General features: G+C 40.9%; 1 protein-coding gene across 38 annotated transcripts in view; it reads right to left on the reverse strand.

Annotated features, from left to right (window-relative positions):
* The window catches only part of kcnma1a (potassium large conductance calcium-activated channel, subfamily M, alpha member 1a), a 156,636-nt gene that overhangs the window by 43,246 nt on the left and 89,959 nt on the right, over positions 1-23,431 (reverse strand). For 23 of the 38 annotated variants that reach the window (XM_030441951.1, XM_030441984.1, XM_030441982.1 and 20 more), the window contains exons 6-19: positions 19,498-19,573; positions 19,009-19,084; positions 17,058-17,228; positions 15,401-15,492; positions 9,273-9,383; positions 9,062-9,167; positions 8,608-8,690; positions 8,440-8,509; positions 7,342-7,497; positions 6,711-6,820; positions 6,465-6,533; positions 4,545-4,556; positions 1,635-1,721; positions 1,472-1,548 (exon numbers count right to left, since the gene is read on the reverse strand). In XM_030441951.1, coding sequence (XP_030297811.1) covers positions 1,472-1,548; positions 1,635-1,721; positions 4,545-4,556; positions 6,465-6,533; positions 6,711-6,820; positions 7,342-7,497; positions 8,440-8,509; positions 8,608-8,690; positions 9,062-9,167; positions 9,273-9,383; positions 15,401-15,492; positions 17,058-17,228; positions 19,009-19,084; positions 19,498-19,573 — 1,296 coding nt within the window. Of the gene's footprint in view, positions 1-1,471; positions 1,549-1,634; positions 1,722-4,544; positions 4,557-6,464; positions 6,534-6,710; positions 6,821-7,341; positions 7,498-8,439; positions 8,510-8,607; positions 8,691-9,061; positions 9,168-9,272; positions 9,384-15,218; positions 15,311-15,400; positions 15,493-17,057; positions 17,229-19,008; positions 19,085-19,497; positions 19,574-23,431 lie in introns of all 38 variants that reach the window. The other 15 variants (XM_030441953.1, XM_030441983.1, XM_030441986.1 and 12 more) reach the window with 3 other exon arrangements.

Genomic DNA, 23,431 nt, shown 5'->3' on the forward strand with positions numbered 1-23,431 from the left:
TGACCTGTAAAGCTCTGATTTTTAAAAGCGTTAAAAACAATACATTTTCTATAAATATTACTATTATATATTCTCAATTAATTGTTTTTATTATTTAATGTATTATTTTCAACAGTTAAAAAATGTATATCATATATACAAAAATACTGTGAAGAAATATGCACCTCGGGCCTTCAGTAAAATAAGACTATTTAGGTGCTGAGTAAGTGTGTTCATTTTCTGTGGTGCCTCAATGTGTAATTTCTTGCTGTTGCTGCCTGTTTTTCCTCTACTTCTTTACAACGTTCGCTTTATACAGCATGTGTGCTCTGCTTTTAAAGTTGCATCATAAATAAATGTATTATTATTATTGCTCTAATTCTTATTGACTAGCCTACTAACAAAATGATCAAAGGGCCAGAATGAGGTTTTAATGAGCTTTAATTGGGTTAAATTAGGCAGCCAGTTGATCAGGTCTGCTTTTTCTAAAGCTATATAAAGTTGGATTACCTGGAAAATGTCACGCAGCTGAAAACAGGGCTGCTTTTGAGCTCAACTTTAAACATCTACCGCAGCATATACATTAATGCTGCAGCAAAATTAACGCAAAAACCATCATATATAATAGTAAAATACTTTACTGCACAATGAGTACTTATACTTTTCAGACTTTCAGTGTAATTTGATAATACTTAGATACTTTTACTAATAGTAAGTGAGCTAGACTTTACTTGTAGTGGAGTATTTTCCCAGTGAGGTATTAGTACTTTTACATACATATGTGAAGGATCTGAATACTTATTCCACCACTGCTCTCAGCATTTACATGTAAAAAGAATATAATACAATGCGTCATTTACACTAATATTTTAAAATTATAGAAATGAGTATTGTGTATTGTATTCTCTATGTATAACTTTAGTTTATAATGCGGGATAAAGAGTTAATCTATATGCCGTGTTGTAAATGACGTTTTTAAGCGTCTCCAAATATTAATGGGATAGTCGGATGCACAGTTCTTTCAGTTCTGTCTACTGTACCTTTATCACAAAGTGTTACTACTGTAAATTTAATTTACCACCATTCACTCTATGTTTGCATAGAAAAAGTAGTGGTTAAATGTTTTAAAAAAAAAAAAAAGATGACAACACCTACATTTTGACAAGGAAAAATAAAATCTGATATCGACTGATGATCGTACCATAATGGATGTTATGGAAGTTCAAATGGGACCCATAATAAACACTTTCCTTATGGTGTGAAAACACATGATACCTTTAGAAACACAGTGCCACAGTGCAGGAGAACAATGACACAATGAGAGGTATAATATTAGTGTACAAACTAGAAAACCTTAAGTATAATGAGACAGAGACACCCACAGGTAGGATTTGGAGTGAGAGGAAGGGAGGGAGGGAGGGAGGGAGGAAGGAAGGGAGGGAGGGAGGGAGGGGGACGTCCACGGGGGCAAAGTAAAGGCGCAGTTACTCACGTCGTTTGCAGCCACACTTCTTGATCCGCTTAGGGTCTGTGATGTCATCGTGACAAGCTTTGCAGTAGAAAAATGCTCTGGAAGTGACACGGGACAGGAGCTGTTCAGCACTTTAAATAATCGCACTACATAATCAGTGAGTTCACCAGGATGGCGGAGTTACCTCTTTACTTCTTTGGCATCACTGGCGATAAAGAATCCCAGTGTTCCCTCCTGCATCTTGACATGGTTGCCCGGGTTGATGAGAATGCTGGGTAGTCAGAGAAATAGACACATCATACTTGTTAACCTCCGGAAAATACTCAGCTCATGCACACAACATGCTAATCAAGAGGAATGGTACACACACTTGTTGTAAGCCGTTTAATCGGACCTGCACTGAGCTTATCTGGACTGGGTTTTTCGCATCGACACGTCGTCTCTACTCAAGTTTTGAGAGAGCTGGGTTTGCTCTGTTGTGTTGTGTCTAATGTGATTCTCACATGGATGGACAGAATGTACAACAGCATGATCGCACACTGAAATTTTAACTCTTTTCTTCACAGAATGGTACTGGTTTGCCCCGGTGGTGAGGAGGGGGACAGAGAGATACGTGTAAAGGGACAGGGGTAGAAAGAATTCAATTTATGGCCATGGAATGGTTTAAGTCTCACCATTCAGATACATCTATTCAAAACAAATGTCATGATGGCCACTGAGACATGGCTGTAGTACAGAGAATGTACAGTAAAAGTTGTTAACTCGGTTAGTATTTGACAGTGGGATGCAAGGGAATGAACAGCTCTTTTTCTTGCTGATGCTAAACTGATTCTACTCAGCGACATTCTACTATAAGAAATAAAATGATGGAGTAAAGTCCTAAGGTGGATTAAGTCCCCTAAAAATCAGTCATGACTCTGCTGTGTTGCATTATAGTGTGAAAACAATTATAATACATGTCCTGCAAGGTAAATATTGACTTAAAATGTTAAACCATATTCATTACATTTATATTTAAATGGCACAGCTATAGTACAAATGTGTGTTATAGAACTTTACTATGTAAATATCACAGAATATATTTGTCAAATACCCTATAAGCACTTTGAGTGACTGGCTGTATCATTCCCCATTAATTAGACTGAGACAAAGAGTAGACACCACACACACATACTGTACACTCACACACACGCACACACACACACCCGGGTCATTAATGGTCACCTGTGGGCAACAATCATCAATGATGTGAGTGTGGGCTAAGAAATCAAAACACCGAACCCACAAACCTTTAAGGGTCACACTCCTTCAAAATAAGAGCCCAGGTGAAGGATGAAAAACTTTGATAATTCTTTTTCTTGTTCAATCTATTTGAACTTTTGTCAGTTTCTGACAATGGTAAAGGGAACATCTTACCATTAAATTTCAAATCTTTCCGATTAAATAACTTTTTTGACACATTTCAGCAACTAATAAATTAGTTGTTGAGTGTGTGGTGCATCTAAGAAAACATCTATCCTACTACATCTTTCCTCTGGGCTCTGAAAAAGGCTACATTGGAGAAAAAAAAACAAAAAATATTAAGGGAGCAATTGAATCCATACACACACCGGGCTGTGATCAAATTGCACCAGTCATGCAGATCAGATTTTTATCTCCACATTTTTCATTGCAAGAAGTAAAATAGCATCAAACATTCACTCAGATTGAATGGCCCCCAGAGAAGTAAACAGGCTTGCGCCTGGCATGCTCTTTTAGTGAAAATAAATGAAAAGAAAAACAGATCAAATCAAGACAGTTCCACAAACATTGCTGCCCAAATCTGAGATTTTTCCAGGTGTATCTATCCGAGATATTTTTCTTCGGTCGGGTGCGAAACTGGTGGATAGAAGCTTAGAAATGCATCAAAACCTCATATTGTGAGCAACAAGGCAGGCATCAAACATCTTATGTGATAGTGTCATAGCATGCAGTATCTAAACAGCATGAAGAGGACGAGAATCAAACAGAAAGGCATAGCCACTGCAGTACAGGTATAAGGACAGGTACGTAGATGCAGACGGTTGCAGTAACTTCTGTGCAGTTGGATTGTTTCTCAAACACCAAACTGACAGGAAGTGACCTCACTTAAGAACATCTACTCGAGAGACGCACGAGAGTGACTGTACAAAGTGGCTGAGGACGCAGAAAAATGCACACATACATCCACACGTAAAAAAAACCTCCCTCTCGATGTACACGTACGCAGACGCACATACATGCACAGATGGATATACATTTAGCACTGGGAACATGAGAGGGTGATGGAATGCAAAAGTGAAATGTGGGGCACTTGTGAACATCGTAGCCTGCGGTTATTAAATTTCAGTTTGGATAAACTTAATGCCATCCAAATTCAACAGCTCCATGCCTGTCCTAGTGTGTGAATGATGAAGAGAAACCAAAGATTGGTGAGGTGCTGCTTGAGAAACACATGCTATTATATCAGCCACTGCCTACGGCAATGGCAGATGAATGGTCAATTTATGTCAAGATTAAATCCAAAATGTAGAACAACAGATTATCACCGCTATCGACACCACATCTGAGGTCGAAGATTTCGAAGACTGAATGCGAACTCCTCACTGATTAAAAGAACCATGAAGAACTGTTCTGGCAATGATTTAAAAGACACCATGAGTGGAATAATCAGCTTGGCAAAGCTCACATACAGTAAGGAGAAGAACTGAGCGACACTGAAAAAGAACTGAAAGTGAGAGAAATAAACTAAGCAAAGGACTGGTAAAGGACAAAACTGAAAAAGATCAAATAAGAGGTAGATATGGAGAGGGTGAGCGTTTGGCCTTGGTACACCGACAACAGCAAAGACAAAGAAACAGCACTTCTACAAACATGTCCAATTTATCTATGCTCTCTCTGCCTGCAAAGAAGTTAGTGCATTAAGCACAAGGGACACCATAAAAAAGAGTTAGAAAAAGAGGCCTGTGAGATAGGGGTTGGAAAAATATCCTTGGGGGAAATTCCCAAAGTCAGAAGCTTTAAAGTGGTGGAGATTGGGTGGAACTTTGGAAGTAAGATAATGTAGAGGGCATACCGCTTTCGGCTTCTGCAAACAACAAGAACAAATCTCAAATCAAACAGTTATCATGAACATGAAAGGAGAGGAGAATATGAATGTTACTACAGTTTATCTGCCGATGTAGTGGGTGTGCCTCATGTGGCAGCACAGACACACAGTTATTTCATGCTTGTCCTATCGTCAGGTCCTTGCACCTAGAACCAACTGTTTACACAAAAGATCGGTTTTATTTTGATGATGGTTAGCTTTTTACGAGGGATGGACTAAATCAAATGGCATTAACAATTGAGGCTAAAAAAAGAGCCATAGGTATGATTAAATTACTCCTTAGTGTGGCATCATCAAACTCTTTATAAAAACGTAAATGTACGATGTAACAACGCATTTGCAGTGACTTAACTAGCATGAAAGAAGTCAGACCACAGACAGGAATGAGTGTGAACTTCTCTGTCTCTCTCTACTCTGCAAATCTCTAGAAGGACCAAATACTTCAAAATCTAGAAATTTTATTGTCTCCAATTATTATAAAAAAGAAATATATTCATTAGAATTAAAGGGTTACTCCAATTCTAATGTGTCGAATGGTCTTGGGGAGTACTACTGCACATGTGAAACAAGTAGCATAAAGCCTTTCGTGGCTCCAGAGGAAGCTGCATGTAATCTGATAAATTAAAAAGCTTAAAAAAAACTGCATTGTGGGTAATGAAGGCACCAGGTTTGAAAGAGCCGAAGAATAATTTATGGAGTAACAAAGGCCATTTCTCTGGTTCTGCTGTATAACAATTTATAATTTCACCTCCATTACCCATAATGCAACGTTGCCACTGAGTGACATCACTGGAGGCAATTTATTAGAATACATGCAGCTTCCTATGGAGCCACAAAAGGCATTATACTACTTTTACACAGAACTAGTAGTACTCTCCAAAACCTGTAAACACACTTGAATGTACAAAATCAGTGAAATTACTTTTTGGCCATTGCTTGTAGGTTCAATGCAATGTAGCTCTGCCAATGCACAGAAACATTTGACACAGGTGAATGGGGAAAGGGTGGGTGGGATTTGGCAGTTTGAGATTACTGAAAAACGTCATGTCATTATTGGTGATACGACTGACACTGATGCAGAGTTAGTGATTATCATACAGACTAAACAGGGACATAGGATCAGGTTGAGGGAATATGTAGCATGAAATCAGAATGAGCAGCAAATTGGTTACTGAGGTAAGAAAGTATCTGTGATGTTTAGCACAATAAAACCACAATAAGACCAGTTCCAGTGCAGCTACCCAAAAGTTGTCCGAAAAACTATTTTTTTTTTTATTTTAGCCAGAGTTTTTTTACATTTTCTCCTGCATACCTGCCCGGTTTGTTAAAAGTATCTGCTGCAGTCAGCAGGATTTCTCAAAATGATCAAAATTCAATAACATTTTGTGGATTAAACCAAGAGGCCTAGGCACTATTGATTAGCTTTTGGTGCAGATCCATCATTTTTTCTTGTTTATGCTTCTTAAATTGATGAGATGGGAGTTTTTTGTACTACTGCACTCTAATCAAAAAGTTCTGGAACACAAGTGTAAGGAATAAACACTGTAAACATTTCCTCTGACTGTGCTGCCTTGGCAGACATGTGCCCTTTAACGTGTGCGCTTTCTAGCTGTAACATTGTGCGTACTTAATGTCATTAAGGAAGGTACTGTGTATTTACTGTTTTAGCAACAAATTGAACCTGGCAGGCACACGGTCGAAAAGGTAACTCATATTTACCAATGTATCATCAAAATGAATGTGAATATCAACTGTGACTAAAACTGCAAAGAGGATTATGAAAAAAAAATCACAAGATATTTTATTAGAAGATCCACTCGAAGCGAGTCACACAGTAAATTCATTATTAGCACAGCTGTTATTGAAAGAAAGATCCTAAATACAAACCTGCTCTCTCTCTGCTCAGACTTGTATTCGATGGCAATGAGCAACAGCTTCAGCTTCACGTAACACAGCCTGTAAAACACGTGCACTCATTAGAGGAGAACAGCATATAAGCAAATGACTGATGCGTTGGAACACCTGGGAAATGCACTCCCTCACATCCCCACAGTCCCCTTTTCTTCACTTCAGAATCGTTAGCTACCTACCACTGACAGCGGGCTTGCTGAGCGGGGAAAGAGTGATACTTACTCACAGACAGTGGGGAAGGAGAGGCCCACAAAGGCACTGGACAGATACTCTGTGTACATCTCATTAGCCACTCCTTCTAGGTAATACTTCTGCCATGTGTCCTCCTCAATCTGACAAAAAAAAAGAATAAAAGAAGCACGGAAATGTCACATGTGAGGAGGAAAAAAGGGAGGGGGGAAAAAAAGCAACACTGGTTTCCCTCCAAAAGCAGCTCAATGTGGTCTGCAGATGTTCCGCCACACAACATCGGCCTGGTCATTATAAGCTGATCCATCATCTTTATGACATGAGAACAGTTCTTTGATAGAGACAAGCACCTCTTCAATTTTAAGCCACAGAAACCCTGAACAGATTCCATATGAAATGTCACCGTAAAATATGACGTGCCAGTGTGACTGAAAACACTCTAATGGAAGTCTGTCTCTGGACAAAGACGTCAAAATTTCCCTGGGAATGCACTGTGTTTGATGGATCTCGTCCATCTGTCTGCAGAGAACCTACTGTGTCCACTTACAGAGACCTCACCCTCGATTCAGAATGAATCATCTAATTCACAGAAATGCGATGTGAGAATTCATTCATCAGAGCGAGTGACTGCGACAGGGCAAGTTAATTTTGTCCTCTGTGTTACCTCAATGAAGGACCTCATGGAGAAGAGGTTGGCAAGCATGGTGGACAGGCCTTGGGCCAGACAGCTCTGGGCGATGAAGCCTGCCTTAAGCTCCGCCAGGCAGATAGCATCATCGCCCTCCTTCCAGTTCCAGCTTGGAATGTTCAGCAGATGGGCCTTCATCACACGACAGGCAGACAGAAGAGGTCAGGAGAAAGAAATGGTTATAATTTTTGAGAGGGTTACTTCAACAATTAGGGAAATGTGCTCATTTGCTTAGTGGTGAGTTTAGACGAAAAGATTGTTAAGAATATCAGGTTTAGAGGGTAAATACAGAGCTACAGCCAGCAGCTGTTAGCTTAGAATAGATTAGCTTAGCAGAAAGACTGGAAAAACAGAGTGAGCTCTATCCTAACCAGGACATAATTCTGTAAAAAGATTGTTGCTTTAATAAACGATTTCTCAAAATGTCAGACTTTTCCTGTAAAACGATAGCAACACTCAGCCACAGCCCGTTCACCCTGCTGCTGTCTGGCATGCAATACAGAAGTATCTGCTGCAGTCCCACCAAACTACAGAGCAGCTTCTTTCTTTCATTTCATATCTTGATTTCTTACTTGATCTATTAAATTATATAACAAATAAAGTGACTAAAATTACAATATTGTTATACAACCTTGTTGTACAATGATAATTAAATCCAATCTTATACATGTTATTTAAATAACATCAATATACTTTAATAATAAGCCACACAATTACTTATTTGCCTTAAATGATGAAAGTCAATGCAGCATTGATAAGGTCCATAATTACATGCATTGTCATTTATATAAAATGCAGCTAGGCCAACACATTGGCAGGTGTTTAAGTAATCACATTTAATATCAAGGCTGAACGTTCTTATGAGGGAACCCCTGCTTGAGATGACAGACAGTGTGAGGGGAATCAACGGACCATCCAAGCGGATGCTCGTATGACACTTGTTGCTATGAATGAATGTCTAAACCAACTTTTTCCATGCAGCACACAGTGGATTGTCCCCTGCCACAATATGTTTGCCTTGCGAGGAAGGATATGAGTCAGTTTTATTTATCACAGGGTACCAAAACTTCTCACCTTGTTGTGATATTGTAGCATTTGTGTGATTATTCTGATCTTAGGATGGTAATTCTTGATCGAAATAACCCTGAAGGAAGAGAAACAGACAGGTTTAACAGTAAAAAATGTATCCCCTTATCTAGTCAGTTTCCACTGATGTCAAAGTCCAGAGGAAGCGGTGCATACCTCATGATGTTGGAGGCGTCTTCAGCATCAGGATCTGCACAATATTTGTTGGCTAGGATTAGGCAGGCATCTGCTGACTCGATCTATGTGTGAAGGACCAAAGAAACAGATATGTGAACATGATCCTACTTGTCGGTACTAATCAGCCAGCAGTGAGTGCTTATGACTGTCTTTCCCACTTAGAATGAAACAAATTAGTGGGTTTAACTCTAGCCGGTGCCAACACACTCATACTGCTGATCAAACTACAGTCCCCCCTCTATTTTCACCCTCCTGTCTCTATCCATATTGTTCAAGAAAAGAAAATGAAATGGATATGCCGAGATTATCAAAATTACGGGTTTACTAAATAGGATTTTACTCTGATTTCATCAACTTTGATCTACAATGAAGTTCAGCAACTGTTGTCTACAATTTTAGGTGATCCCTCCAAGATTCCTGTCACAGACTGTACCTTCACTCTGGCGAGATCGTGAGGGTTGAGAACAGATCCCTGGTAGAATTCTACTTGGGTAAAATGACGTTTGAACAAGGCTTCCAGCTCAAGATTAGGGGAAATACTAGCACACAGAGAAAAGAGGAGAAGGGTCAGTGCATGTGAAGGTACCCCATACAGTGAGTTCTGCTATAACCTACACGAGGAGAGGAAGAAAAGACGAACTTACTTATGGAGAAAAACAATTTCAACATTGACATCATCCCTGTCCTTGTGTAGGAAGTCTTTGAGGAAGTTGGAGACACTTTCGAGGGTAATATGACCACAGACCACAATATGCCTGGAAGGGGGGAAGAAATCATCTTGAGTGGGCAGCATAAATCACTGCAGACACTGGCATGTCTCCCAAAGATAATCAGTCAAACCAAAGCACTCTAACATCTAACTCAAATATAGACTGAACAAAAAAAATTCTATATACATGTCAAGAAATGTCTTGTCAAAGCAAACAACTAACTGAATTATATCTTTTTTGCCATAGAAGTGAATATTTTCCCTCATGTAATGCAAGCGGTTAAATTCTGCACGACAAGTGCAATCAAACACTCAACTCTGAACCACTTTAGAAAATCTAAGATATAATCACACAGCCCACAGTGGTTGGATTGTCATCCGTTCTCAATATAAAAACTGTCCCTTCAGCCAAACCACCCCTTTGTGAGCTGAATGGATGTTGACAAAGACATGTACATCAATATGCCTGTGCTTTTATACAGAACATTACTGAGAACTTTCAAAGTGATTTGGAGGCCTGCGGTTGACACAAACTCTAAACAGGACCTCAGAGTGCTTGACGGGTCCCCTGGCAAAACATGAGGGTGCATTACAGCAGAGGGATCTGTCAGGCGGCGCGCAGGGCTGATTACAGTCAGCGGTGAGGAAGTACAACGTCAGATTGGAACGATTTTTCAGTCGAGGTTGTGTCCCTGTTTGTCCTCTGACTGCACTGTAGGCCAGAGTGATCGAGGGTCAGCTTCACTTATTTACAGACCGAATCACAATGTTGGTGTACCATAACCTGCGGGCATAAAACCCTGGCAAGTATAAGCTCACATAGAATTGAATTGACTTTTGTAACGATGCTAATTCAAAGTGTTATTACTTAGTTATTTATCTGAAATGCATGTTCAATGCTGTCTCCGCTTACTCATGACAAAAGTTTGACTGACGTTAGATTGGAGACTCAATTTACCTGTTGGGCCACAGACTACATAAAATGACAGCTAAAACAATTAACCACAAGCCAGCAGTTAGACCAAGACACTCTGCTGTGTAGACTTTAAAGACATCCCAAAGCACGCAGCACATAAAATAAGCCTAGTAGAAACACGTCAGAGAGGTCTACTTTAAATGTTACAGCTGCCACTGAAAATGGCAACACAAATAAACAAGTTTGCTGATTGCTAATCAGTGGCCAGTTTTCTACCCGGGAGTAGCTTGTTGTTACCACAACATCACGGTGATTCGGTCTTTGACATGAGTCATTTGGGCAGTTTGGATGGAATTCATTTAAATCTTAATTGTCTCAACAATGAGAATTGCGGTGCCGCTTTAAATATTACGTTTTAGTGTCCCAAAACTGAGAGAAATCTTTTTACCTCGTCATGTACCGGTCTGAATGTTGAAAATATTGTCCATCACTTATATTTAGAAAATTATATTTCGAAAGAAAGTAGTGCTTATAACTGCAAATATCAGTAACCATGGCATCGTTATGATCTAATCGCACTAATCTAGTGGATTTAAGACACTTTTGTATGCTTCATTTGCATTGTGGTAAGCTGAGCTACCCTTCTGGAGTCAAAGTTAAATGTCACCAAGTCTCATTGCCAAACCCCTAAATGAGAAATCCAAACATGCTCAGTAGAATCCAGCCCTTATATTGACATGGATTAGTTTGGACACTCGGCAGACACCCTAATTACCCTATAGAGACCTGTAAGGCAATCTGTGTAATGACAATGGCCTTATCCACTACTTAGCAGGATGTGCCAGGAGACAAATGAACCACTTTAGTTTGGAGTGGCTGAGTACTGGACAGCTTTGCATTTAACACTGTAATATTCGGTTACTCTTTCCTAAAATGAAAAAACCCCACTGTGGTCATATTTGTTCACTGTTCCAATTCTTATCATCAAACTGGATTTGTTTCCCTTAATGCTCTTACGCACAAAAAGGAAGCTCTGGCTTACACATTAACCTTGACATCTTCAACTGTATCAAACGTTACTGAAATCTGACTTGGTTTGGCAGATTTAAAGGAAACAGAGACATTTATTCATGTTAGATGAGAACCATAGTCCAGATAGCTGAGTGCTCTCCTATCCTGTACCAGATGGACCGGGTAGGGCTCAACTGAAGTGGACTTGGCAATGTAATGTGACAGGCATATTGAGCGAATGGCAGTCTGTGGATGTTGCGGGGCATAATGGTCTTCACAGATGTCGCCTCTGTCCTTTAAGAGAATCTAACGAGCAGCCGCGATCGCACGGTTGGCCAGGGCTGAGCAAAGGGCCGTGTGGTCTTACGAGCTGATGAGCTGAGATGTCTGTGGGCAGCCAGCAGTATTTGGCGCACGGTGTCTCTCGTTTTGAGAGACGAAAAACATAGACGGTCATGTTTTCCTAGTCCCAGTATCCAGATGCCCTTCTCCAAGGATAGCAGAGGGAATATGTAGATTTATATGGTGTATTATTTGGTCCATGTGGTTTCGACACGAGATTAAGAGCCACTCGCTTCTTTAAGCACACACCTGAGGAGTGGGCTTATATGTACACCGGACACACACTCTCAGGTCAGAGAAGCACATGCGGTGCTCGTCTTTCACTGCAAGTGGGCGATTTTTAAGCAAAGCTAAATGTTCTTTCTTGTGTTTTAAACTTAATTTTTTAGCTTAGCTGATTTGAGCCGCTAATTTGAGCCTCTGTATTTAAGATGGATGGGATTTTAATCTTCACTTGATAGACGTCATCATGCTGTTTTGGGGAAGTTGTCTTTTTTTGAGCCCAAACAAACAAAATCAACAAACTCGCTTTGTTTTCATGACTGAATAAACAGACTTTAAACAGTGTTCTGGGGACCTTTTTTCCCCCCCGAGAACCGCCTGTTTAGTTATGGAAAGATAAACATTTGTATTATTACCTCATTTATATGTAAATATTAAAATTCTGAGTTTGGATTTCTTCTCTAAAACCTTAGCGTGCCCCTTTAAAGTTGGTGTACCTATTCTGAGTTTTCCTGGTTAAATAGGATTTAAAAAACAGACGGTTAAACCATTTATATTTGCTTCATGGACATAAAGCCTCCCCTCTGGTTAACCTGATTATATACAGTATAGCTTAAACTGTAGACATAACTAAAGTAAAAATCAAACAAAAACTCAAAATATTGAGCACTTTTTTTTTTTCTTTTTACAAGAAAACAAAACACATCAAACCAGAAACTTAAAAAAAAAAAAAAAAAAAAAAAAAAAAAAAAAGCAAAATGCAATAGGGCGTCACACAGCGTGCACACAAAACATGCAGTCAGGAAAAAACATCCCAGGATGTCATTTGGGATGCGCTGAATACAAAATGACCAAACAGAGCTCAAACATCAGCAACAGAGGTCACTCACTTGATACTGCTCTAATCCTTTTGTCAGTGATGCAACTTACTGCAAGAGTCAACAAGTCTTAGTTCTCATTGTATTCCTTTTTCAGGGAATTTTTAAGTAAGTGAAATTGACAATCAGAGGAATGAAAACAGCAAGGTGTAGCCATTGCAAGCCTAACAGAATCACACGTGCAGGTAAATATATACGCGCACCTTGTCTTTACAGCGCACTGGTTATGTGCGTTGTCATGCCTTGACAGTGTGGGAGTTGCTCGGCCTGCGCGACTTTCAAAGGTGCATGTCAGAGTTCAGCCAGATGTGTCGGGGTTTCTGCGCCAACCCCGCTGTTGAAGTCGAGGCTAATGGAAACCATAGAGTCATAATGGGAACCACAGAGCCCCGAGTGCAGCGGGCGCCAACACAACGCAACACTTGTCATTACTGTATCAGCATACGCGAGCTGAGTGCTGTCACTGCACTCACGGGTGTATGCTACGCTGCACAGAGTACAATAAGCAGCACTAGCATGCAACAGAACCCCAGCACGGCTCCAATGCGAGTCCCTCTCACTTCCAAATAACCTTCAAGGGCCTGTTTCAAATGACAGGCGAGATCAAACAGGCATTTAAAATAGTTCACAATGTATCATGACCTCATTGTTTGCGAGCTCTGTAATCAGTCAGATACTTGTAATCTCCTAATCTCATTTCCACGATGGACTTCTTTTTTTTTGTGTGCCGACAGCTGCTAAATGACTGCACCGCCGACGGCAACGCTAAACCCACATGACAAGCCGGTTTTGTCTACGTGTCAAGTCCTCTACATGTAAACACCGAACACATGCGTATCTAAATGATTTTGCACGGAGCCCGGTGCCACTCTAAGCCTGTGTGCTTGGTGGGTATCTTCTGATTGCTCCCATATGTTTGCGCTGCACGGGCTAACCAGAAAGAGGAACGGAGAGGGGGTGTGGAAGGAGAAAATAAAGTGTGTGGGAGAAACTATCCTCGGTTTTGACAAGGGCTTCTCTCAACACCCATCTGCGAGTCTCGGCTGAGGTCGCCGGCCAAACATAACATTTCATCAATCTTATCTCAACGACAGGCAAACATTATCGAACAAAGGCTTTTTTTCCCCCTAACGCTGACTCCCTGGGATCTGCCTTGCTGAGGAGAATGACTGAAACCGACGGCAATAAGATCAGAAAAGAGAAAGGGAGTGAGAAAGACAAGACAGCACAGTAGTAGAGGAGGAAAAGAGAGGAGAGGTCTAAACTCCCTGTTCCGAAGACACACCACATTTGGATTAAACTCAATCTGTGTGCTGAATACCAGTAAGGTTTGAGCCACGGGGGGGGAGAGGGAACAGCACTGCACGATAAGAACTGTGGTAATCCTGTGCAGACAGTAAAATGACCACAGTCTCACACATAATTCACAGTGCACTGGAACCTCTGCTGCGAGAGGCCAATTACACATACACATAAATAACGAGAGCGTCTGGAGACGAACTTCACCACCACACAGACACGAGAACCAGGCGAGCACTAAGAACCAAGCAGGCAAAGCAAGCCAAAAGCAATTGAGAGCCTCCAATGGGAGCCGAGGCATCCAGCATTCAGGGTGTGGGAGCTGACTGAAGATCAGGGCCAGAGATATGTCAAGCATTGATGATGCGATGATCTAGCGGTGACAGACAACGGGAAGATGGCTTTTTCATGGAGTTGGCCGTCGATGAAAGAAGCCACAGGACTGCAGGTCACAGAGAACGTGCTGGAAATGATGCAGTTAAAGAAAAGTAATTCCATAAACCATGCAAAACAAGCAAAACGAAAACAAGAAAAGAAATCATATCCTGCAATAGTCATTGAGATTGATGATGCTTGACAAAGACCACCAATAATAATGCATTTGCAGATTATTCAAATCTTTCTATTTTCTTGTGGAGAAAAAAAAATCCTTGAGAAACGGATAGTAGGGGTTTCATGACTATTTTCTTTCATTTTGATGGATTATGTACTAATTCATCCCTGTAGGCAAGAGTGTATTAATGAGGGACCAGATCTAATAAGAAATGGGACAACACATAGTGCAAGGATATTATATATAGAGCGAGGCACCACACGTTAGTACACTGCAAGTAGTAGTCATGAAAGCTCTATTTTCCAAAATGAAATTAAAGCGCAACACAGGATGTTTCGAGGAGGACAAAGAAAGAAAATGAAAGGCACACAAATGACTTCAGGAAAGCTCTGAGAGAAGGACAGACAGAGGCAGAGACAGAAGAAGGAGAGAAGATAGAGAGACAGAGTGAAAGAGAGAGAGAGAGAGAGAGAGAGAGTAAAGGGGGCATGGACATGTGTGTCCTAATGGCCAAGGTCTCCAGTCACGCAGTGTGACTTGAAGTTATAAAGTAACTTTACTGCTCAAGAAAAAGTCAAGTAAACTAACCCCCAGTAACTCTAAACTTGAGGGGGGTGCACTTGAGTCACACAACCACACCTTGTCTGGATTTCAACTTACTTTCTGCCTCGTGTCGAGTTATAACTCCCTCCGTATTTCTTCCGATTAAGGATGAGAGCAGCAATTTCTGGCACGTAGCGAGCAAACATGGCCTACATGCATGGAACAGAAAAAAAGAAAAAGGCATGCAGAGAGGGTTCTACCGCACACAGAAAAACAGCAGAACCATCTGGAATACTTACTTTCTCCCATTAACCGCACTATAGGAACCACCATATTTCTTGCGGTTTCCTATTAACTCTATGATTTCAGGGACGTAGCTGGCAAACATGGCCTAAGGAGAAGATAGGAGACAGAAGAAGAGACTAAAAAAGAGACTAGAACGCCGCAGAGTGGGTGGTGGGGAAACTGGCGCATGAATCCAAATTTCTGAGGAGAGAAAGTATATTTTTTCGTTTATGAAAAACTCTCTCGTTGTCTCGCTAAACTCCACGAGAGAGCGTTATGGAACCGAAAAAAAAATAATTGTTTTTGTTGAGAAAAAAATAGCCCCAGTTTTTAAAAGGTTTCGGAACAGGTTTGATTAGTGGGCAAGAATTTTGTCACAGCTGCTGAAAAGACAGTCTGTGATAAGCATCCGAAATCTCATTGGGTAGCAGAATTTTTTGGTTGAAAGCTGCAGGAGAGTATAAACCTATGTGCCATGTTTTGTCCAACAAACACAGATGATCTGGCAGGTTGATTTGAATAGGCTCACCTGATGGTCCACAGCTGCAAAACACATTAAGACTCATTTGTTGGGCTGGAAAATGAGCTGGATGCATTTTGCAAAGTTTCACAGCCTGACATTCTAACACGAGGGTGGTGTTTACATTTACCGGCTAACAATGGGGTTCTCGCCGACACTACTCATCTGGGCTTACATCTACGATGAGGAACAAAAGAGGTGCCCCTTGCTCTTGTAAATACAAACCTAAGCCATGCTCGGGGAGTGTGCCTATACATTACCAGGAACGATGTGAAATTACGTGAGTTTAATGTGATCCCTGGCTTTAAAACATCTCCAGCCTGAAGTCATTACGGAGCCACTGCTGCTGATAGGAAGCAGGCTGAGGTACGAGCCTAAAGACTTCCAGAGCTTCTCGGCGCGGAGAAAAACACCACCTATCACCATGACCACGACGCTGTACACATCGACACAGCTGCGGGTCGTCAACGCATAGTGATAGCTGTCCAAATACAGAACACAGTAACATTGATCTGGTTAGATCCTCCAATTTTTTTATTTATTTTTTGTCAGAGAAAGACGGATGAGTGCTCGCAGGTGTGTGTGTGTGTGTGTGTGTGTGTGCGCGCGCCTATGCATGCTGTGCTAGTGGGAGCCCAACAGGACGCTACATCAGAGGAAAGTGAGGGAGGGAAGCTGCACTCGCTATGGTAACAGTCAGGCTGGCCTAAGCCTCATCTCCCTGCCCCTGTGTTTGTTGGAATTGTGGGAAGAGACACGGGAGGAGGGGTGTCCTGAAACCGCAACTGCTTTTAAGAAAACGGTAACAACATCGTCAGACAAGAGCTTATACTCTAATCAAATACAGGAATGACACATAAGGGGCAGAGACAAAGGAGCACATAGTACTATAACTCCAGTAGACAGGATACAGTAGGCTAAACAGAAGGATACAACTGCACTATGACAAGAAATAACATTTGCTTGTACAGGCAACATATTTATAACATGTTTAATTTTTTTTTAAAAACACAATGTTGAAATATTACAAAAATTCACGTGATCATATTCATTTTCCATTAATCTAGCAGTTTCAACAGTCTACTGATGGGGGCAGGCAGGATGTAGGAGGGGATAAGGGGGATAAGGGAGAAAGAAAAGCCTGATTTTACCAAACCACCGAGGATGAAGAAGACCATGAACAGGCGCCCCAAGGTGGTTTTTGCATAGACATCCCCGTAGCCCACCGTAGACATCGTCACCATCAGCAAATAGACACATTCCCAGTAGGAAAGTGACTGGGAATTCTGGAAGTTTTCCCAAGGATCCCCTGAGTTTTCCACCTGAAATGGAGAAGAGAGAGCAAGGGGGGGGGGGGACAATTAGACATGACTCTAACCAACAATTTGTAAATAAGGTTTTGCATGGAGAAACTGTTTAATCAAGTTTGATTGAATCCAGATACAACTGCTCATGCATTCATCTTTGTTTAGTTACACAGTATGTTCTAGCTATATTGAGCTCAGGCTGCCATCTAGTGGTGAAACACTTTGCTGCTTTACTGAATTCTTAAGCAGAGCTACAAATACATGTATACTACATGTATAATAATGACACACTGCATACAATTTTAATTTAAAATCCTTATTGGCATTTACCAGATAGCATGTCACATTCAATCACAGTAACATTGGGAAGTGACATGGAATACAATCAGGGGTCCCTTCCAGATATGACCTGGGAAAATAGCAGCTCTATGTTATGTGTAAGTGCTGGGAAACAAAATTTGTGTTTTATCATACTTATTATGTTTCTTTCCTAGTTGTCAATCATTGATTTAAAGTCAAAGGATGTTTCATAGTCACAACTTATAAGGTAGCTTTACAAATCTTAACATTTCTGAAAATATAGTAGATTTTCTTTTTTTTTTTTTCCTTCAAAATAAATTGTTGGTTCTTTGCATTCTGACATTCATGATTGATCGTGATTTACCCATGGTCAAGTTGCTACTGCGCACTTGGGATGCACGGATCAGCTTCAGCACCAACAATAACTTTATGACGCAGGTCAGGCATAAAAACATTTCTGTCATTGATGTCATAGTCAGTGAATCCACTATGAATCTTTTAGTCAGGAATATCTGGCTTCATGATACTAAATGAAAATCTGTGTTTTCAAAATCCCTACGTCTGCTTTTTTTGGGGGGGATTTACCATGTAACCCTGCTTTCTTTTATTATTTTAACTGTATTTTTCTTGTTTGTAAAGCATGTTATACAAAGTTGTTATTATTATTAATATGAAATTAACATGAAATTCTGATTATGTATAGATATAGCTGGTATCGCCGTGTTGGTGTTGGTCTAATTAATAAGGACCATCACTGCAACTGAGAATGCAGGTAGTTGTGATGTCATAGTTTTGCGACTCATGTTGGCGTTGGTCTTGGAACATCATTATCAATGTCGCTCAAGGACCGTCATTTGACTCACTAAAAAGCAGTTGTGGCTCAGCACAGGACTCTCACCCAGGACTGTGGAGTGTGTGTCTTGTTGGGAACATATTCCTCCAAGTTCACTTATTATTTCCTAGTTTTTTGGGGGGTTTTTCAGTTGAAGTTAGGGTTAGACAACAAAAAACAATCAGTTATGTTCAGGAAAAGATGATTCAGTCCAAAATAGACCCTTCCACAACATTTTTACTGCATGTTAGAAAGAATAACTTCCCCCACGTGCATGTTTCTCTGTCCTGTCTCCCTGGTTATGGCATTGCAAAAACATGATAGGTGATGATGATGGAGCAGCATTAATCCTAACACCAACACGGCAATATCAGAATGTGCAGAAATGTATCCACTACTAGCTGCTCTCACAATTTCCACGAGTACATGTTGGAAATCTAAATGTTCTGCTCTCTATTGAGTTAACTATTGAGTGTTTGTTATATTAATATGTGTTATAAGTATGAGTTAAGTTACTGGAATCAGTATTGGGAGAGAAAGCTGAACCAATGCATTGCTACCAGGGACTTGTGTCACAGTTGTATCGCACCAGTTAGTCAGTCGCCCTCCCTCACTGGCTCATTAATCACTGGACCCCACTGGCCCTCACATCTGTCCACTTACCAAATGTATGAATCCAGCAGCTGTGAGCCATGTGCTTATGAAGATGGAACACAGGTTCACCAGCTTGATGGAATTGCTGGAGAGACGAAGAAGTTAAAAACAATTTAAAAAAAATAATAAAAACGCTCAAAGACATTAGACCACACACGCTCGCACACACCGAGATTCATGATAATGAAAGTAACAGCAGGACAGAGTGCCTGATGTGATTCACAATAACCTTTAAAGCCAGGGGAGCTGAGGTGGAACTTAAATAGATTGTGGGCATATCAACAGATAAAAAAAAAAAGGAAAAAAAAGGAAAATGTGCTATAAAAATGATGAAAGGGAGCACAGTGACGCACAGAATGGGACTCTTAAACCACACATAAAACACATCATTATCAGCTTAAACATATAATTATGATACCTCGTAAAATATGCTCAAGACATGCAGCTCAGTGTTCATCTACGCGACTGTTGAGCGAATGAGGAAAACCATATCCCTACCTTGTTTTCAAGATATTCAAAAACTGTAAGATTTCCGAGAACTGTATCAATCTTAGCGCTCTCAGGAATCGTAAACCTGGGAGAGAAAGACAAAGAGAGAGACACAGGAGGAGAGAGATTAGAACAAGTCTCACACTGGTTCATAATATTCACACACGTATTTAATAAGTTTGGTGTTTTCCGGAACATCTTGACAGCAGCAGCAGCAGCAGCAGCAGCAGCAGAGAAATATGAAAGCAGCAGCTGTGAAGAAAGACTAAATTCGCTCAGACAGGTCCAAATGTTTTTCTGCAGCACTTAGGCATATGATGCAAAATTTAGCCTGTGAGACACAGGAAGAAGTTACAGAAACACTTTATTCAAGATGATGTGTTGGAATTATTTATGCATTCAAACAAGTTAGGGGGAGCATTATGTGACCTACTTTACATGAGCTTCAGTCTGTATCCAAGAGCAGCTAGCTGTGGGATTATTGAACAACGTGACACCTGCCTCATTGTCTTTTTACGTAACGCGACTGATCCCATACAAACGTGTGTGTGCTCTGTTCCTATGTGTGTCAGTTTGTGTGGCGAAAAAGTGATGTGCTTTACTGCCTCGGAAGATAAGACAGCGGCCACACGCTTGTCACCAAACAGACCAACCACCCTCCATTCAAGACTCAACTTCAAGATCTGGGTTAAGAGAGTCATAAAAGCAGACAATGTATGTATATCCACTGAAACGGACGCCCTTACCCCAGTTGGAGAGGATGCTTAGATAGGACCGTACTGAATAACACAGTCCCGTCTGATCTTCCTTATTCTCCCGTGCATGATAGCCCTTTTTCACCCTGTACCCATGATGATAAAGATCGCCACCGGACTTCTTTCGCCTCCGGTTCTCTCTGAGGGTCTCCAAATTAATGTCACTGATTGAACGCCGGTACATAAGCAGCTTTTGAGGAAGCATTGTTCCAGATTTGTCAATCCCGTTCCAAGGAATTCCTTCGTCTTCTTCCCAAGATGGGAATCAAAAATCGGCACGCCAAGAAATATTTAAAAAAAAATATTGAGGGCAGCGGCGGGGAAAATTTCAAAAGCAACTCCCCGAAAACGACAAGAGATAATTCCTAGTTAAAGCAAAAACCATCCAGCGTTAAGAGTTCCTTGTAAAACAAACATCTCTAAATACTGTTAAATCCATGGTCACTGCTGTCACCGCTGTTTTGTTTGTCTAATCACGCCAGTCTTGCCAGGCACTGTGTCTCTGTGTGCAAAATACCGGCTTTAATATAGGTTTGGTTTTTTTCCCCATTTTGTTACAGTGCCTTTAATCCTCACAACCCAAACAGATTTACCTTTCTCTTGCCCCTTTTTAGTGCTCTACTATGAACCCTTGGAAAGCTTTGTCTCCCTCGACAGACAGCTGTGTTGAAAATGTTTCCTAAAAAAAAAAAAAAAAAAAAAAAAAGTCTGAACCCTGCCAGGGATTAGCAGAGGTACATTTAAAATGAAAATAATACAGAACAAAAACAATAATCCTGGCTTGTGTCAGTGTCCTGTTTCAATGGGGGAAATTTCAAACAGCTGAGTTTAAATGAGCTGCTGGTAGCTTACAGTTATTGTACAGCGCTGCGCTGGAGTCAGTTCAGTTACAGTGCAAACAGATTTTGTCAGACATGGAAAGATTTCTGTCAGATTAGGGACTCATTCTTTAACGACAACATAAGAATTAAAATGTCGTTTTTAACATGACCTTGCACATTTTTAGACTGGTAATAACCTGGGCGGGATTATCCATGTATGGTATCGCATAAGAGCTCAGTGGCACCACCCAGTTTGTCCTGCTGTGAATAAATAAGACTATAATTGCGATGTAATGTTAGAGATACAAACAGGTGCAAAATGGATTGTTGATACAATATTTACATAGTGTCTGTGAGTCTTTCATCACCACAGAGGCTTGAAGGTTGGTTAGGACAGAGATGATAGGAGTACATTCTATGCCTGAAAGAAAATATGTTCAAAGACCATTTTGCCAATCCACCCTTGTGTGAAATAAGTACATTACAGTACACAATCATATTCCTGAGCCCAACTGTTCTTTAGTTAACTTCAGAAAACCAAGTCCCTCAGAAATGTTTCTGACAAAGAAAAAAAGGCTCAAAACAAATCAGAATATTGTTTTAGTCTTTACATTTCTGTTTCTACATAAAAAGAAAACAACTACAATTTCTAGACCTTAACAAAGCCTCACCTCACCTTTCAGCTGTTAAAATGGTTGCTTGCGACAGCCTTCATCGGGCTTTCCTTATCAGTTATATGGGTGTGATTCTTTTTTGCCCACATACTCATCTATGGTAAGTACTGACATTTAGCATGAAATGTTGCATCCAGATTTGATCATCAGTATGAGGGCAGGTAAGGCATTTCTAATTCGAGAAACTAGGCAGGGTTTTAACTTCACAACTACTTCTGTCACCTTTCTGTGTAAAAGCGAGTGCAATGCCATGAGGACGTAGAGGAGAGATTGTCCAGAAGTGTGCAGCGTGCAGCGACAATGGGATGTTCTGTTGAATAACTTGTCCATAAGGTATAATTCAATAAAGGACTATCAGGAAGTAAAGGAAACCCAGCTGGAGGAGCCATGTTGGAACAGCTCTATACTCACTTTGTAAGTAAATGTTGTGATGCCATTTAAAATATTCAATCAAGGGGAGTTATTAGCCTCCAGAAGTGCAAAAAGAAAGTGGACATGGTAGACTACACACGTCAGAGCCCTTTGCATCACTGCAAGAAGCGGGTTTTTAACAAGTTGCCACGACACCGTCTGTCTATGTAGTTTTGAGGAGGGGGCAGTTGACGTCACATCCAGAAAGAGTTGTCCTCTGCTTCGTCCTTTTCAGACATGGAATGTGTATTTTTTGTCAAATGGTTGCTAAATGGTCAAATCGAGTGGATATTTTCTTCTGAATTTTTGTGTTGGAGGTATAAACAGAAATGAGTAAAAAATGAAAAGTATAATCAGAAACTGCTTTGAAAATTTGGCAGTCAGACTACAAATATTAGCCATTCTACCACACTTTAAAGACTGAGTGATGCCGTGGTGGAGGCTTCTGGGGACAGCAGCCTCTCAATTAGTGTGAAGCATCTGTGTTTGTGTTATACTGTACATCTGTGTGTGTGTGTGCCATGTGTTCAACACTTTGTGGGACAAATATCTGTTTTCATCCTCACAATTTAGGGCTCATTTGCCAACCGGGGACAAAAAAAAATCATTGTCAAAATAGAATAAATGCGCTGTACGTCAATACAACGGGCTCGCACGTTCTGCTTGTGAGTGCGTGTGTTGAAAAACTCTGAATGAAATTCTGCTCCCTTCCATCACGTGTTCGCGTATGAGAAAATCTCTTCCCCACACATGCCAAAGCCTCTTGCACACACAAGTGTCAGCCGGCCAGATGCTCATTCAAAGGGGTTTTTCTGCTCCGTGCCCACTCTCACTTCATTGAGGATTTGCGAGCCAGAGCACGGCCTCTCTGTCACATGTCCTGGCAGAGCAGCCTACTGGGACCTTTTATCAATCAGCAGTCCGGGATGCTTCATCTGGGATAATACTGACAGTCGAGCCAGCCAGGATTAGATTATACGATGCCACGCAGCACTAAAACACACACACACACCGGAGGCCCTGGACCTTACTGGACGTCCATGCTGGTTAGACAGCACGTGCAGTAACGCATACGTTCGACGGCAATTCGTTTTTGATTTAACTGCAACTCAAATTGTTGCAAACATGTGCTACACGTGAGAAGCTCAGCTACAGCAAGAGGCTTAAACTACCCACATATGTGTTTCCCCGCCCCTGAATGTACATAGAGGCTTCCTGCCAGCTTCTCAATGGCCATAAGAGGCGGATGCATTTATGCCCATGACCATGTCAGGTACTGTAA

This window comes from Sparus aurata, chromosome 15, assembly GCF_900880675.1.
Source record: "Sparus aurata chromosome 15, fSpaAur1.1, whole genome shotgun sequence".
In the NCBI taxonomy this organism is placed as follows: domain Eukaryota; kingdom Metazoa; phylum Chordata; class Actinopteri; order Spariformes; family Sparidae; genus Sparus; species Sparus aurata.